The sequence below is a fragment of the Myodes glareolus genome, chromosome 3 (assembly GCF_982192425.1).
Source record: "Myodes glareolus chromosome 3, mMyoGla1.1, whole genome shotgun sequence".
Classification (NCBI taxonomy): domain Eukaryota; kingdom Metazoa; phylum Chordata; class Mammalia; order Rodentia; family Cricetidae; genus Myodes; species Myodes glareolus.
In genome coordinates, this window is record NC_142028.1 from 6,255,450 (window position 1) to 6,271,316 (window position 15,867).

At 46.9% G+C, this 15,867-nt stretch overlaps 1 protein-coding gene across 1 annotated transcript in view; it reads left to right on the forward strand.

The window, feature by feature from the left end:
- Positions 1-15,867, forward strand: part of Itpr2 (inositol 1,4,5-trisphosphate receptor type 2) — a 422,198-nt gene that overhangs the window by 268,311 nt on the left and 138,020 nt on the right. Inside the window, exon 38 of the mRNA XM_087903959.1 lies at positions 15,439-15,547. Within this exon, the coding sequence (XP_087760085.1) occupies positions 15,439-15,547 (109 nt within the window). The remainder of the gene's footprint in view (positions 1-15,438; positions 15,548-15,867) is intronic.

Here is a 15,867-nt window from a genome sequence, read left to right on the forward strand (position 1 = left end):
AGTGTTTAGAAGTGCTTGGAGACAGAAAAGCTGAACGAGTCATGTACACACTTACATAAAAATTACTGGCAAGCTATCAGTTACACCCTCAGAGTTTAGTGAGAAAATAGTCGTGAACCAAATATTTGGAGAGGTATTGAGTACTTTAATTACTCCAGGAGAAAAGTTCAAACAGATGTGTAAAGTTTAAGCTGGTGTGTAACACAGGGTCGGGGTAAGGCGAGAGAAGGGGTGGCCAGAAGACTTCTTAGTGACATTCTAAGCTGAGACTCACAGGCTGCTGAGGACTGGCTGCTGCTCGGCCGTGGCCACCGTGTGATGGTGGCATTGGTTGAAACCCCTCTTCCTCTGAGAGGCCGGACACCCAGGGGCAAATACTGAGAGGGAGAGAGGAGCCAGCAAGGATGCTGAAGAGAGGACCGTGGGTCACAGCAGGGGCGGCTGCTGGCAGGGGCTCGGTGTGATATCCATTCTGTTAGGTGTTCTCCAGGCTGAGTTATTTTCTGTGATCTTTTACCAAGTTCTGCTTGTCAGCACTTCTCGTGAACATTTTCTGGTCTCCGCCCCCAAAGTTGTCTTTACTTCATATGAAATGAAAAGGAGCTGTGTTCTTAAAAAAAAAAAAAAAAGGGAGGAAACGATTCAGGGCTCAAAAGACAGCTCAGTCAGGGACGTGCTTGCCCTGCTAGTGCAATCACCTTAGTTCCCAGGATCCCCAACAGGCCAGGGTGATGGTCTGTACCTGTAATCCCAGTGCTGGGCGATCAGAGGCAGGCAATCCCTGAGGCTCACTAGTCAGCCGGTCTCTCTCAGTTAGCTCCAGAGTTACAAGAGACCTTGTCTCAGAGCAACTACAGTGGAGAAGTGATTGAGGAAGACACATACTACTGACCTCTGTCCTCCACATGCACGTGCCGTGTGCGTACATATGTACACGTGTACTGCATGTAAATGTGCACGGATGCACACACCTGCACACTGAAGACAGCACAGATGGGCCTTGCTGCTATGCAAGTTGCTGCCATCTTATGGGTGTCAGATGAGAAACTGTAACACGGCTCTGGTATGCAGTCCAGTGACCATTTAATTTGATTTAAATGTTAATTCTTTTGCCTTACCCTTGCTGGTCTTTTGGCAATGCCTGGGCTGAGGGATACAAATAACCCCATTGGCTTCCCACGCCACCCACTGCCTTTGCCATTCGAGGACTCCTTGGTAGTGGATTTGGGGACATGGAAAAAGCTGATGTCATGACTTTATTTTTCCTCCTCTAAACATTTTTGTTATTGTTATGGTTGTCATTACAGGGTCTTGCTATGTAACTCAGGCTGGCCTTGAACACACTGTGTAGCCTGAGCTGATCTCTAGTTCACACTGATCGCCCTGCCTCAGCGTCCCTGGTGCTGGGATGAAAGGTGTGTGCCTTCACACAGTCTTCTGTACTCCTTAAGATGCAAATCGACAGGGGTGTGGTCAGATCTCCCCAGCACAGGGTTGTAGGAAGCGCCTACACGTGTTCGACTCATGCTTTGTTTAATTCTGAAACTCTTGGCGAGGAACGCTGTCGCTGGTCTGCCACATCTGGAAGACATGTAGTTGTATTTCATGGGAAGGGACAAGCGGATAGTGGGCGGGGGAGCCTGGGTGTAATTACAGTGTGCGTTTATTTGGAAAGACCAGCATATTAGCATGCAGTGGGAGGATTAATTAATCTCAGCTGGAATAATTCACTGTAGTTGGTTTCAATAAAAGCTGAATATCTTTAAGCCCTTGAGGTTTGCATTAAGCTTATGATGAAAGTCGTGTTTCCAATGTCTCGCCCTCTGACATGAGTCCTAAAGGGTCATACTTGACCTGAGATGGGCTTCTCTTGCCGCCCTCAAAACCTTATCTACTATTCAATAAAGCAAAGTTAGGCATCTTCAAAAAGATGAGAGTTTTTTTTGTTTTGTTTTTACACTTAAAAATAAATATTTTGCAAAGCCCAGTTTCCACAAAGTTGTGTATAATTTTGAGTTTCTCCTCCAGTTGTGTGAGGTTTCCATGGAAACTGTCTCGCCTGTATTCAGATCCATGAACCGCCTTCCCACACAGGTCAGGATGCAGGCAGTGCCAGATCCCAGCTCAGTTTATTGTACTTTGACATTAGGCAGCTCCTACAAGAGACTGGCTCCTAATTGGCACATGCGATTTCATATTTAATTAGCAGTGCTGGTCTCACTGTTTTACTGGCAGATGTGATGTTTAGAGTGTGTGCCATTCTCATGCAGCTGTTGTCCAGATGTGCCTCAGAGCAGGACTTTGTCACAGATCACAGCTCAGCTGCTTGGCAAAAATCTGGGCAGAAGCAACATTATTTTTCTTAAGTCAAAAAAAAGTAATTTTCCTTCGTCAAGCTAATGGATTTATTTTCTATTTTTATAGCTGTTTTATTGAGATCTTCAGACCATAAATTTGTGCTGCTAGACTGAACGATTCAGTAGTTGGTTTTCTTCCTCTCTCCCAGTTTCCGTATCCCCAACTCCTGGAAGTCAGCTATCTATTTGTACAAATCTTTGTGAGTCCTCCTATTCTGAACGCTTTTATTTTCGTAAGTTTGTGCCTGTGTTCTTGTTGCCCCCGTTCTGTCCTCCAGGCTTCTCCATGCAGAGGCTTGAGCTGGTCCTCTGGACCTTTGTATTGAGAAGGAACACACCTGTACGGTATGCCATTCAGCTCTTGGCATTCGGGGGCCAGTTGAGGTCCTTTCTGCTCGCTCTTTGATTGTTAGGAGTAACGTTGCCATGGACATTTCCATACAGGGCCTTGGTGTGGAATTCATTATGTAGCACAGGTTGGCCTCGAACCCCCGATTCCTCTGCATCAGCCGTCTTGAGCATGGGCGCTGTAGAGGCGAATCACACCCAGCTCTGTGGGGGCCATGTTTTTGTTTCTCTTGATCACGTGCTCAGGAGTGAGGTCTCTGGGTCCAAATATAACCCCGTGTTTGATGCATGGGAACCGTGACGTAGTTCTCAGCAGAGCAGCTCCGTTCTGTATCTGACCCATGAGCTACGAGGGTCGTGGTTTCTCCACGTCTTTGACTGCGTGTGGCATTGTTGCCTTTTAAATCGTAACCATCCTAGTGGATACGAACTGCTATCCAGGGGCAGGTTTTTTTTGTTTGTTTCTGTTTTTGTTTTTTGAAGAAATCCGTATCCAGTTCACAAACCAGTTTACTACTTCTTATTTATTTTCCCATTACTTTTAAGAGTTGAGGTAAATGCACTTCTCATATATATATCTACAATGTCATTTTCGTTTCTGATTTTAACACAAGCCCAGCTCAGGTAAGATGACATAAAACCCGACGGCTCTGGGAGTTGGGCTAATTGGTAGGCACGTAGCACAGGAAGAGGGGAATATCTAGGAGTCTTTAGGTCCTGGTGTGATTTCATCTTACTTCGCTGTAGTCAGATGGGTCAGGGCAGTGATGTCACATAGCATGAAGCACAGGGCTGCTGGGCCAAAGACCTCCAGACGGGATGTAGCTCGGTGGTAGAGAGCTCACCTAGCGTGTGTGAGGCCCTGGACTCAATCTAAACACGGCGGTGACAAATGACACTGATGTCTTCACTCAGCAGGATTTATCTTCCCGGGGGGACACCACAGTTCTACTATCACTAAAGAGCAAAGCAAGGCTTCCAGAGTCTATGACACACTGCTGACATTAAAGTGACCTGTAATTCACGAATAATAAAATGTTGAGGAAAGTGTGCATTACAGTTGATGAAATATGGCAGCTCAGCTGTCCGTGCATATCAATGCGATTCTAATGCCTCATTGGTCTCATAACCACCCTTTACACATGCATGCATTCTCAGCCAGGAGTGGGAGCATCTATGTATATGTGTCTGTACATACTACAGACAGAGAAGGAGGGGAGAGGCATGTGTTGACTTTTTCTTTCTTATTCTGGAAGTTTAGCTCAGCCTTAGCAGACAGACGTTCAGTGAAATGGTCCCCAAATTGGCTCATTCACCTCCAGTCACACTTAGAGTTTTCATCGTAGCCTGTGAATAATTTCATGCTTCATGCAGAAACTGATTTTACATGTCTGTGTTGATCACGTGTTTAATGCAACTACAGGGGCTGCAGCACTTGCAGCTGCTGTCCCGAAAAGTGTGCATTGATTGTTATTAATAAAATCTTAGGACTGGGACATGGCTTGGCAGGTAAAGCTCTTCCCATGCAATTGTGAGGACCTGAATTTGAATCCTGAACCCATGGTATGGCCAGGTGAGCATGTGGATCACCCCAGTCCCACTCCAGGGAGGTAGAGTCATAGAACCTCAGATGAGGCTGGCTAGCCAGACTACAGGAAACGAAAGCACCGGCTTTAGTGAGAGTCCCCACCTCACATATAAGATGGGGAGACACACGGAACATCAACCCCAGGCTTCCACATACATGCACGTTCACACACAAGCACCCCCCCCCACATGAGCCAACATATGTGTGAGTATGTACACAGACCATATACACATACATAGAAAAATAAAAGGTTTCCTTATTTTTAGCAACTTGGACTGTAGTTACTGTTCCAGATACGGCAGTAAAATATCCGTCGTGGCGTATGGCCTGGAGTAGGACGGCTGGCAGCACTGTCCCAAAGCCCGGGTGGGAAGAGCCTACTTCCCAAGGCCGGGGGCAGCAGTGCTTAGTGAGCTCGGGCGTCCTTCTGTCTGTCTGAACCGAGACCTCAAGTTCTGCAGGTCACAACCCTGTTTGGGCTTTAATTTAACACGAGTGCTGGTGGGTGTGCAGGAGCCCTGCTGGTGGGTGTGCCGGAGCCCTGCTTCTTATTCCTTCTAATTCCTGCCTGTGCTTTGGCTGTGGGAGGTTTTCAAAAGTTATGCTTTCTACAGAGAACTCAATCAGGAGCTCATGAGAGCATGGGACCATTTGTAATAACAGGAACATGTATACTCTTACAAACGAATTAATGTAAGAAATTATCGGAATTTCATACCTGTAACACTCAGACTGAGATCAGGGGACTTTAAGCGTGAGATCATCCTAGGCTACATAGCGAGATTCTGTGCTAAAGATAAAAACAAAAATTACCAAAATTAGATTGATACCATTTATACAGAAATAAAGACTCTGTAATATTATAACAGACTTGCAAGAAATGCAATACTTTCTATTTTGAGAATCACATGAGACGAAAGAGTGAGTTTAATTTTCTTTTTAAAAGTAAATTTTCTTTTCAAACGGCATCTTAAGAGAACAGTGGCTGTCTGTTTCATTATACTCACAGGTTCACATTATATTGAGTTGTGAGTTTGGGAAATCAGAACCTTAAGGTGGACCTATGCCTTTTAGCAAGGTAAAATCTGAAAGGCAGTTGGCACCACAGCAGGAGATGATAGAGCTGGGTGAGTGCAGGGTAAGATAGGGCAGGGTGGACATGCAGGGGAGGGTAGGGCAGGGTGAGTGCAGGAGAGGATAGGGCTGGGTGAGTACAGGGAGGGTAGGGCTGGGTGAGCATGCAGGGGAGGATAGGGCAGGGTGAGCATGCAGGGGAGGATAGGGCAGGGTGAGTGCAGGGGAGGATAGGGCAGGGTGAGCATGTAGGGGAGGATAGGGCAGGGTGAGCATGCAGGGAAGGGGAGGGCTGGGTGAGTATGTAGGCACAGAGATGAGAACAGGACAGTTAGTACCGCCTCTTATCAACCTGCCCTTATAAACATGTGGTTGTGTAGAGTGGAGTTTATGGCACCAACTGACACCATGCCTGTTTCTGTGGCCCGGGTGCTCTGATGTCCAAACCGCCATCTCTTCCTGGGGAGCAAAGCTTGTCTTCTTCAACCATTAAAGAAAATGTGCAGTAGTGGCCTGCTTAGAACTTAGTACAGCCAAAGACATAACAAGGCCTCTCCCATACAGATCCCCAATCTGAGCCCAGATGGGAGCCAGTTGTGGTGGTCTCCACAGAGCCAGCATTTCCATCCTGTGTGTGTGTGTGTGTGTGTGTGTGTGTGTGTGTGTGTGTGTGTGTGGTATGTGTCTGTGGGTGTGTGTCTGTGTGTGTGTGTGGTATGTGTCTGTGGGTGTGTGTGTGTGTGTGGTATGTGTCTGTGGTGTGTGTGAGCTATATATGTGTATATTTGCTGGGATATTGTGTGGTATGGTCTATAAATGTGTTGGTTTGCATATGTGGTGGTGCCAGAGTTGTGTGCGGTGTGTTTCTCCATCTGTATGAATGAATGGAGGTGATGGTGATGACGGCACGTGTGCACAGGTGTCTGAGTGTGAACGGTGGTCTGTACATGTGAGAGCGTGATTGTATTAGGGTGTGTGGATGTGAGGTATGGGGGTGTGTTAGGGCATATACATGTGCTTGTGGGTGGGGTGGGTGGTGGCCTTCTACCACCCTATTTTCCTGGATAGCTCTCCTGAACCATGGCATCTTCTCATAGCCTAGCCAACCACTCTCTCTTGGCTGCACGGATAGACTGCAGCCTGGAGCTCACGCCTGTGCTCTAGAAGAGACACCAGGGAACAGGAAGGTGAATGGGGGTGAGGCCTCTGGTCCCTTCTATCTGCAGATCTTTATTCCCAGTCCCACAAGACCCCAGAATAGAGCCAGTGTCTGTCTGTGCTCAGTGAGTGTGGAACCGTGGCTGGAGGGCACTGTTCCTCTGTGCTCAGTGAGTGTGCAACCGTGGCTGGAGGGCACTGTTCCAACCACTACAAATTCTAATAGCAGGGAAACGAAGATCAGTATGAAATTTAGATTTCTCTAAAGCCAGCTTGATGGGTCATTGGTGTCCTAAAAATAAACCCATGTGAGGACCGGTGTACTCAGGAATTCTCTAGAAGACAGCCTTGAGGTTGCAATAATAACTAGTAGTTAGATAGGTGTCTGCAGTTGTCCCCTGAGGTTACAGCAATAACTAGTAGTTACATAGGTGTCTGCAGTTGTCCCCTGAGGTTACAGTAATAACTAGTAGTTAGATAGGTGTCTGCAGATGTCCTGAGGTTACAGCAATAACTAGTAGTTACATAGGTGTCTGCAGTTGTCTTGAGGTGACAGGCATCAGACCCTTCTCTACTTCAGGGTCACTTTATGAGCTAGTGATTCATGATGTGTGAATCCAGTAGTTTTTCTCCAATAAGGAAATGATCTTTAAAGCTTGCCTTCGAGTGTAGCCCTGCTGGGACATGCCTGCAGTCAGCACTCAGGAGGGAGAGGCAGGTGGATCAGGAGTTCACGGTCATGCTTGGCTACACACCACTTTTGAAGCCAGCTTGAGCTGCATAAGATTCTGATTTTTTTATTTTTTTAAAATTCAGCAAATAAACAGAAAACCCAAAACAAATAAAATGCTTCCCTGCACAGCGTATATACAGGGTCATCTCAGATTTTTACCTTTTGTCCTAAAGATCGAATGAAAAGTGATCAGTCACTGACAAACCATAGAACGGCAGCAGCAGCAGCTCTCAAACTTGGCCAGTAAAGGCTTGCTCTAACCCAGCGGGGGCTCACTCTAGTCCTGAGCTCAGGTATGAAACAGACCCTAGTTTCAGACCATCGGGAGAGCCTTTGGGCTGCTGCTCCCGCAGGTCAGATGTGCAGAGCTTTTATTGTACCCCAGACTATGACTGCAGCTCCTTCCCACCTCACTGGGAGCCACGCCTTCTCAGCCATCTGTTGCCCGAGTTTGGGACATTTGCTGACCCTGGAGGGGTTGTGAGTCACTGTATAGCCAGCATCATCACAGAGTTTAAACATCACAGTCTTGAAAATGAAACCATATGGACTGATGAGAATTATTTTACTGAAAAACAGTAATGCCTGTAAACGGAGACTCTGCTTTGGCTTCCCGGTCACCTAGACCCAAATAATCACATAAAACTACATTAATTACAACAGCACTTGACAGATTACTCAGGCATATTGCTAGCTAGCTCTTAAATGAACCCTTTTCTGTTAATCCGTGCATCACCACGAGCCTGTAGTTTACCAGAAAGGTTCTGGCATCAGCTACATGGCATTTGCCTAACTCTGCCTTCTTTCTCCCTGCATTCAGGTTAGTTTTCCCTCCTACCTCTATTCTGCCCTGTCATAGGCCAAATCAGCTTCTTTATTAGCCAAATAGTAATAAAAATATATTCACAGCATACAAAGTGGAATCCCACGTCAAAGTTTCATGTCTCTATTTTGTCTGTTTGCGTTTTACTAGCATAAGTTGCTGTTGGTTGTAGGTGGACATTTTCTGTCCCGACTGATGGGTCACAGATAACACTCCAAGCTTAATATTAATTACAAATGCTTGACCAGTAGCTCAGGCTTATCACTAACTAGCTCTTACGTTTTAAGTTAACTCATATTCCTTATTTATGCTCTGCCATGTGGCTGTACCTTTACTAGCATGGCACATTCCTCTCCTGCTCCCTCTGCATCTGGCTCATGCCTCCCCTGACTCCACCCTTCTTCCCATCATTCTCAGTTTGGCTTCCCAGTCAAACTTTATCCTGTTCACCGATTGGCCAGTCAGCTTGTTTATTAAACTAATCACAGTGTAAAGGAAATTTCCACAGTAGCTGGGAGTCCCTTTCCTAGTCCTCGTCACATGGTTGGTATGAGATTCATATTCTTATAATTGATAAAAAGAAAAAGCAAGGAGAGAGTGGGGGAGGAGGGATTCAGAGGTAGATTGCCTTCTGTGTGAATAAGTGTTCTATTCTAGTCCTCAGTTACTGATTTATTTGTTTTTACTGATTGTTTTATTTTCAGACAGAGTCTTACCGTGTGCCCCAGGCTGTCCTGGGACTGTCATGGAGCCGAGGCTGGCCCCTAACGTGCATTGGTTTCCCTTCCTGTACCTCTTGAGCATTTTCAGCAGGATCGCTGTGGCACCGTTGCCTTTAGGACGGCCACGAGTGTGTATCTGTGTGTCATGGGGTTGCTGTGCTGTGAACACAGACTGTTGATGGCATTTGAGTGTCTCATCTTTCTAAAGCTGAGCAAAGGCAGCAAAGGAGAAAGTGAGTCAGCGAGCGGGTTATCTAGCCAGCCTGTAGGTGTGTTGTGGTCTGACCTTGCCATTTACAAAGTTCATGGCTGAGAACTGTACTACATCACTATGGAAAACATATTCCATCCTCTCACATAAGGTGAACATTTTCCTATCATGGTTTGAAGGCCAGTTTTCAGCTATAACAACCATCCCCACTTAAGAGTTACCAAAAAGGAAAAAAGCAAAATGTCGCCACATGTCTAAATAAGTGTAAGATTTTGTGTTGAATGGCGTTCGTGGCTCTCCTAGACTGCATGTTGGATGGACCGTACTGGGACTGGCACGCGCTGTGAGCTGGGCCCCAACTCCTCCAAGGAACGCCCCACAAGCAGTAGCTGGTTGTGACGATGGGCTCAGTATAATTCCACTAGGAGAGAGCTGATACAAAACCATGGCCGTCTTTACTGCCAGGCATTCCAAAGAGGACATTCTTCATCAGATAAACTGTCAAAAGTCAAAGGCTTCAGAAACACCCAGTATCTTGCGTCCAAGGTTAGCGTTAAATGAGGTGGTGGCCGCTGTAGGCCCAACAGTTACTGCTTCCAGATCTGTCCGAGCATCGTTAAGGGGAACCTCAAGTTGAACATCTTTGTAGGATCCGCGTTCGAGGATGCTGCTGTGCTGTGTTGTTTCTTTCATAAGTCTCGACTAGATTCCTTCTAATGGGAAAATGCATTAGTAGACTTTTTAAGGACTCGGGAACACCCTAGAGCCCTCACCTCCCACTGTTCATGTCTCAAACGGCAAGCAGTGTGCTGCTTTCCAGAGAAAAGCCTTTGGACCTTCCTAGGACAAATGCTTATTTTTCTCCATTCTGTCCACCTAAGCCAACTGTTTCTGGGTTGCTTGGTTTCTGATACCTTGGACTTAGCCTAATGTAGCAGGGAGTGACCAGGAAATCAAAACAGCTGGGCAGTGTCCGGGTGTCTCCACAGACTGTCAGCACGCCTCCTCTGGCTGCAGACGGGGCTTTTTATGGAGATTTTTTGTTGTAATTTCAGAAGGTGGCCGCAGTTTTCTTGGCTCCGTAACAGTTCGCACATCTGGAATGTGTTCCTGTGAAGATGTTGGCTGGGAACAGTGCCTTGTGGCCTGGAATTGCCTCTGACAGAGAGGCGGCCGCAGAGGACGATCCTCGCTAGTGGGCCTACCCCGCACTTTCTGTGGGAGGCCACTGAGGGTGCTCGCTGTGGCTCCGGAGACTGGAATTATTTCTCAAATGACATTTGGTGCGTTTAGTTCTATCCCCAGTTTCTGCCGGGGCAGTCACAGCTCAGAAATATTTAACAAGCCTGGCGCTAGACTATCTAACAGATTCTACAATTTGTTTTATTGGACTTAAAACGGTTTAGGGACGTGTATCACACTGAAGCTCCTGACTCTGTGCCCCACCCCTGAGAGGACAGACCATGGATGGCCCATGGCACGCTGTGATGTAGCACTTGTAGCTGGTGGGACCAGCGTTTGGTAGATGACACCAGCAATCTGCCAGTCCTTGGCACGCCAGTGTTGGAGTCTGCCATGCTTAAGTCAGGATGACTGTCTTAGCTGGAAACTGACCTTCAAACCAAGACAGAGTTTTTTATTTTATTTGAAATTATGGAGTACATTTTCTATAGTGATGTAAGTACATGCTTGTCCCTGACTTTTCCCTCACAATGATTAATAGGGAGAAAGCTAGGATTTTGAGGTCGCTGATAATTTTTCCCCTCTTTTTGTAACATGAAGGGCTGGCTTGTTTGTGTTTCTGTCTGGTACTCAGTTCCCCCAGCTGTTTAGCCCCAAAGAAAAATCAATCACACAGGAGATCTCTTTAAGTTATAAAGCTAATTGGCCCATTAGGTCAGGCTACTTATTAGCTAACTTTCACATCTTGATTAACCAATTTTTCTGATCTATTTTAGCCATATGGCTCAGTACCTTTTCCAGCTGGGACAGCTCACATCCTGCTGCTTCGGTGATCTGGACAGGAGTGGGAGGAATCAGCTTCCTCCTCCCCAGAATTCTCCTGCTCCCCTTGCATCATTTCCACTTCCTGTCTGGTTTTCCTGCCTACACCTCCTGCCTTTATATAAATCAGCGTTTATTTAAAAACATGATTGACAGAATACAGACAATTCTCCCGCACCATCTTTTCAGTATCTTAGATAAAATTTTCACTTCTGTGAGAAAGTGTGGTATAAATTCAGGAAATGCACAGCCGTGCCAAACTGTGTGCTTCTGTGTGCTTCCATGTGCTCGGCTGTGTTAGCCTTGCAGGGGCATCCTTGAATCTGCTCATTCTGTATGGGCCGGAGTCCACCCTGGGAAGTGTGCCTCTCCCAGAAGCCCCAGGAAGGCGTTCAACCACTGTCCTCCCCATTCTGTGGGTTCTGATATTTGTTGGGCAAAGCATCACGGACCCACAGAGGAGGCTTTGCTTGGTGACTGGTGTTCACCAGTCTATGTTTTATCTGCCTAAGAGGGTTTTACTGTGTTGGCAAATATGATGAGTATTTGTATAATGCAGTAGGGTTGACACTGTGGTTTTATACTCCTATATACCCTATAATGATTTTTTTAAAAACATAGTACTAAAATAATAATGTAGTGTTTTATTTTTGACGAGGTCTCTCACTCTGCAGCTCGGTACCTGGAACTTACTATGTAGTGCTAACTGGCCTCTCATTCATGGCAATCCTCCTGCTTCAGCCTCCCACGGGCTGGGATTATGGGTGGGTCACTATGCATAGATCTTCCGTTTTTCTTCCTCATCCCATATACTTTCGAAGGGTGATATTTCTTTCTTGTTTGGAGTTTGGGGGGAATTATATCAAAGGTGTGAATAAGAGCTTCTTACAGAAACCGCTTCACAGGAACCAGACCTTGCCTCAACAGGTTCTTGGCAGACACCGACCCTGACTGCACAAGAAGAGGGCTTAGTTTCTACTCCTGTCTTCCGTGGTCCTTATAGAACCCAGCTCGTCTTGCAGGGCTGTATCCATCAATCTGTAGAGGAGAGAGACATGATTGGTGTGCATGACAGGCAGGTCGACTCTCAAACCCGTGTTTGCTGGGCATGGTGGTGCGTGCCGCAGCCCCAGCACTCTACAGGCAGAGACAGGAGGATTGCAATGAGTTGATGGCCATGTTGGGCTCTAGAGTGAAACTGTTTCAGAATAGTAGTGGTGGCGGCAACAGCACCTCCTGACATTGGGAGAGGCAGAGAAAAAGTTCACTGGATACCAGGGAAATGTTTTATCTCTGATTTTGGAGGATCTTTCCTTAGAAAGACAGAGCTAATTTGACACAAAGTTCCCTTCCTTAAAAAAGAAAGAAAGAAAGGAAGGAAGGAAGAAAGAAAGAAAGGAAGAAAGAAGGAAAAGAGGAAGTGATACTTACTTATATGGCTCTTTCCTCTATCTAAGAACATCTTTGCATTCCTTAGGTGGTTTTTGAAAAGATCTATTCTTAATTGTGTGTGTGTGTGTGTGTGTGTGTGTGTGTGTACATGAGTGTAGGTTCCCTCTGAAGTCCTGGAGCCATGAGCCACCTGACATGTATGGATGCTGGGAACTGAACCCAGGTCCTTTGCGATAGTGCCCATGTTGTCTCCTGCTGAGCCACTGAGGGAATTCCTTAGGCTTAATTAAGGCCCTCAGAGGTTCATCCAGTGGGGAAGTCAGCTTTTCCTCCCCCAGTTTCTTCTCAGCCCCTTCATCAACTCTGTGTCCTGCAGCCTTACATGAAAAGGTGCTAGAGGGAGAAAATCCATGGTGAGAAGCAGTGGCTGTCTGTGCTCCAAGAATAAAAACATCAAGAAGTGAAGGGCACTGTGAAGATAAACAGGCATGGAATGTCCATTAAATTCTTGGGGCCTTAAGCAGGGTGTAATGGTCTGTCCTGTTTCTTTAAGAGACAAGCCCCACCTACTCCTCCTCTACCCCTGAGGCAAACAGATCTTCCTTTGGCCTTCCCCGTCTGGCCTGAGCTCTCTTTCTCTTTCTGTCTCTCTCCCAAAGAGGTAGCTGCTGCTGTGGCTCCTCTCCTCCCCCCTCTGTCTGTCTGTCTGTCTCTCCCTTCCCTGACCTTCAGAGATCTGCGACATGGTCTCATGGCATGCCCATCCATCTCAGTCTCTCACCCACCATATGGCTCCCTGCCTGGGGTCTGGCTGCCTCAGTGGCCAGCTGTGGTCTTGGGACCCACTGCCCGCTGCCTGCCGCCCCTCTCATCTCTTCTCCCCTTCTCTCCTTTCCCTTTCCCCTCCATAACCCACTAAATAAATATCCAGTCTCACTCTTCATGGTGTGCCTGTCCATCTGTCTCTCACTTGCAGTGGCTGTGGCTCCTCCTGGGACCTGACTGCCTTTGTGGCCTGCCGTGGTCTAGTGACCTGTTGCTGCCACTTAGGGACCTGCAGCATTGTATTTTTACCATTACACTGGGGACATCCTGTTGCTCACTGCATGTGAGATAGATCTGCTGTGATGTTCATGGGTGTGTGTGGCTCGCACAGCCTGCTGGGGTCAGCTGCCCCCTTTTAAAGGCTTCTGGAGCCCCAGAGCACATAACAGTAAAGGAACACACCTAGCTGTCAACTCTGGAGGCTGTGTGGTTCTTTTCTCTTTGATGTGTGCTGAAATACTGGATGAAAGCTCCTTCAGGTTGGGGAGGTCTATTCTGGCTCCCTCTGATGGTGCAGACATGATGGCAGGGAAGACAAGGTGCACAAGGATGCTGAGGCGTCTGGCCACATCACATCTGTAGACAGGAAGCAAAGAGGGATGAACACTTTTCCCTTTTTGTTAATTCTGAGACCCCAATCCATGGTTCTGTTCCCATTTGGGTAGGTCTTCCTTCCCCAGTTAAATTTCCTGGAAACACTCTCAGGGGCACACCTAGAGGTGTGTTGCCTTGGTGACTCTAAATCTAATCAAGTTGGCAGTCAGGAAGCTTCTACCTTCTTCACTTAGAATAGTGCCTGAAGGAGTGGCTTCCCAGGGGCATGTAGACTGCAGTGGGAAGACAGGCCTTGTCCTCCAGCAAACAGGAAGACGTAGGAAAAAGATCTTAGTTCGGTTTATATAGAGTGTCAAAGGCACCCAGCAGCTCCCACGGAAAGCTAGGATTCGGAAGCTGTTGTCAGCCAGCAGCCAGGGAGATGGTAATGCTCTGACAATGGGTTGATAAGGAGAGGAAAGCAGGTTGGAGAGAGAAGGGATGTTCCTTCCTGAGTTTCCTGTGCCAGTGCCAGACAGGGAACAGGAATCCAAGGGAAGCACTGAGAGGCTTAGTCAACTGAGGTCAGGCTGGAGGAGAAGCCATGACTGCCAGGCCTGAGTGTGCAACAGAGCAAGAGAAGCCACTGCAGATGCGGAGAGGGGACGTGGGAGGGGGAAGCCCAACACAGGGAGCCAGGGCAAGCCCCTAGCTACTGGAGACAGAATAACCAGAGTACTCAGAGAGAGACAGGAAAGGCAGGAACCTGATGTCACAGTATTGGGGAGGAGCGCATGGGATTCCGAGTAGCAGGACTCACAATAAGCATTGGGGAACGGTCGGGGAGCAGTGGAGCAGGCACCTGGACGTGGCTGGGGTTAATAGACAGAAAAGTGAAGCCCTTGCTCGTGGCTGTGAGCTGTGTGTCTGCAGCCAGTCATGAACTTTTCCCATTGAGTAAACTCCTATTTATTATATTGATTTAATGTGTGTGTGTGTGTGTGTGTGTGTGTGTAGGGCTCATGTGCATGACACAGCACATGTGTGTAGGAGTCAGTTTTCTCTCTCCCGTCTACATCCCAGGGATTAAGCTCGGATTCTCAGGCTTGTCTTCAAGGGTTTTCACCACCAAGCCATCTCCTTGGCCTGTAAATATAAATGTGTATATACATTTATGCATACACATATACATACATGCATACATACATATATATGCAACTGGTTTCCTTTAGTTTTTTATTCATTTATTGTGTGTGCACATACATGCCACAGCACGTATGTGGAAGTCAGAAGACAACTTGCAGGAGTCAGGTTTCTCCTTCAACCAAGTCCACACCAGGACTCGAACTCAGGACTCCAGGATGACAAGATCCTTTACCCCTGAGTCAGCTCCATAGCTGTTTGGTCGGTGTGTGTCTAATGTGTACAGCTTGGTGGGCTCTGGGATGCGGCGACATCTCCACGCTGTGTGCGGGAGTCGCATGGTCACCTTACTGGTAATAAAAAGCAAATTTATTACTGTTCCTGGGACCTTCGCGACTTTCCCTCAGAAAACACTGATTTGGTGTAAAATTATTTTTCTCACATTTTTACTTCAGACATACTTGCATTTAGCTTGTCAACATTCTTAGTTTTGTTTTTAAAAATGACGACAGCTCTCCTCTTCCAGGGTAGCATACTCCGGAAAATCCTTCTGAATCGGTACTTCAAAGGTGACCATGGCGTCGGCGCCAACGGACCCCTGTCAGGGGCCTATGCCAAGACTGCACAAGTGGGAGGTACGTTCTCGTTCCCCATTTAGGGCAGTGCTACTCTCCTGTCTGACTTAGGTGACACAAATGTGAAATATTCACTTAAAACACCAGGAAAACTTCTGTGTATTTTGGGGTTCCTGAACCCACAGGGTGAGCGCCACGGTGAATTTTTGCCTTTTAACTCTGGATAGTTTGTTTCGGTTTTGTCACACACACATTAGGGCAAAATTTGTAGAGTATTTTGATAAAGGTTTATTTATTTTTATCTTATACATATGTGTGAGTGCCTGCATGTGTGTCTGCACACCACGTGTATGCTTGGTGACTGTTGGATTCCTTGGAAC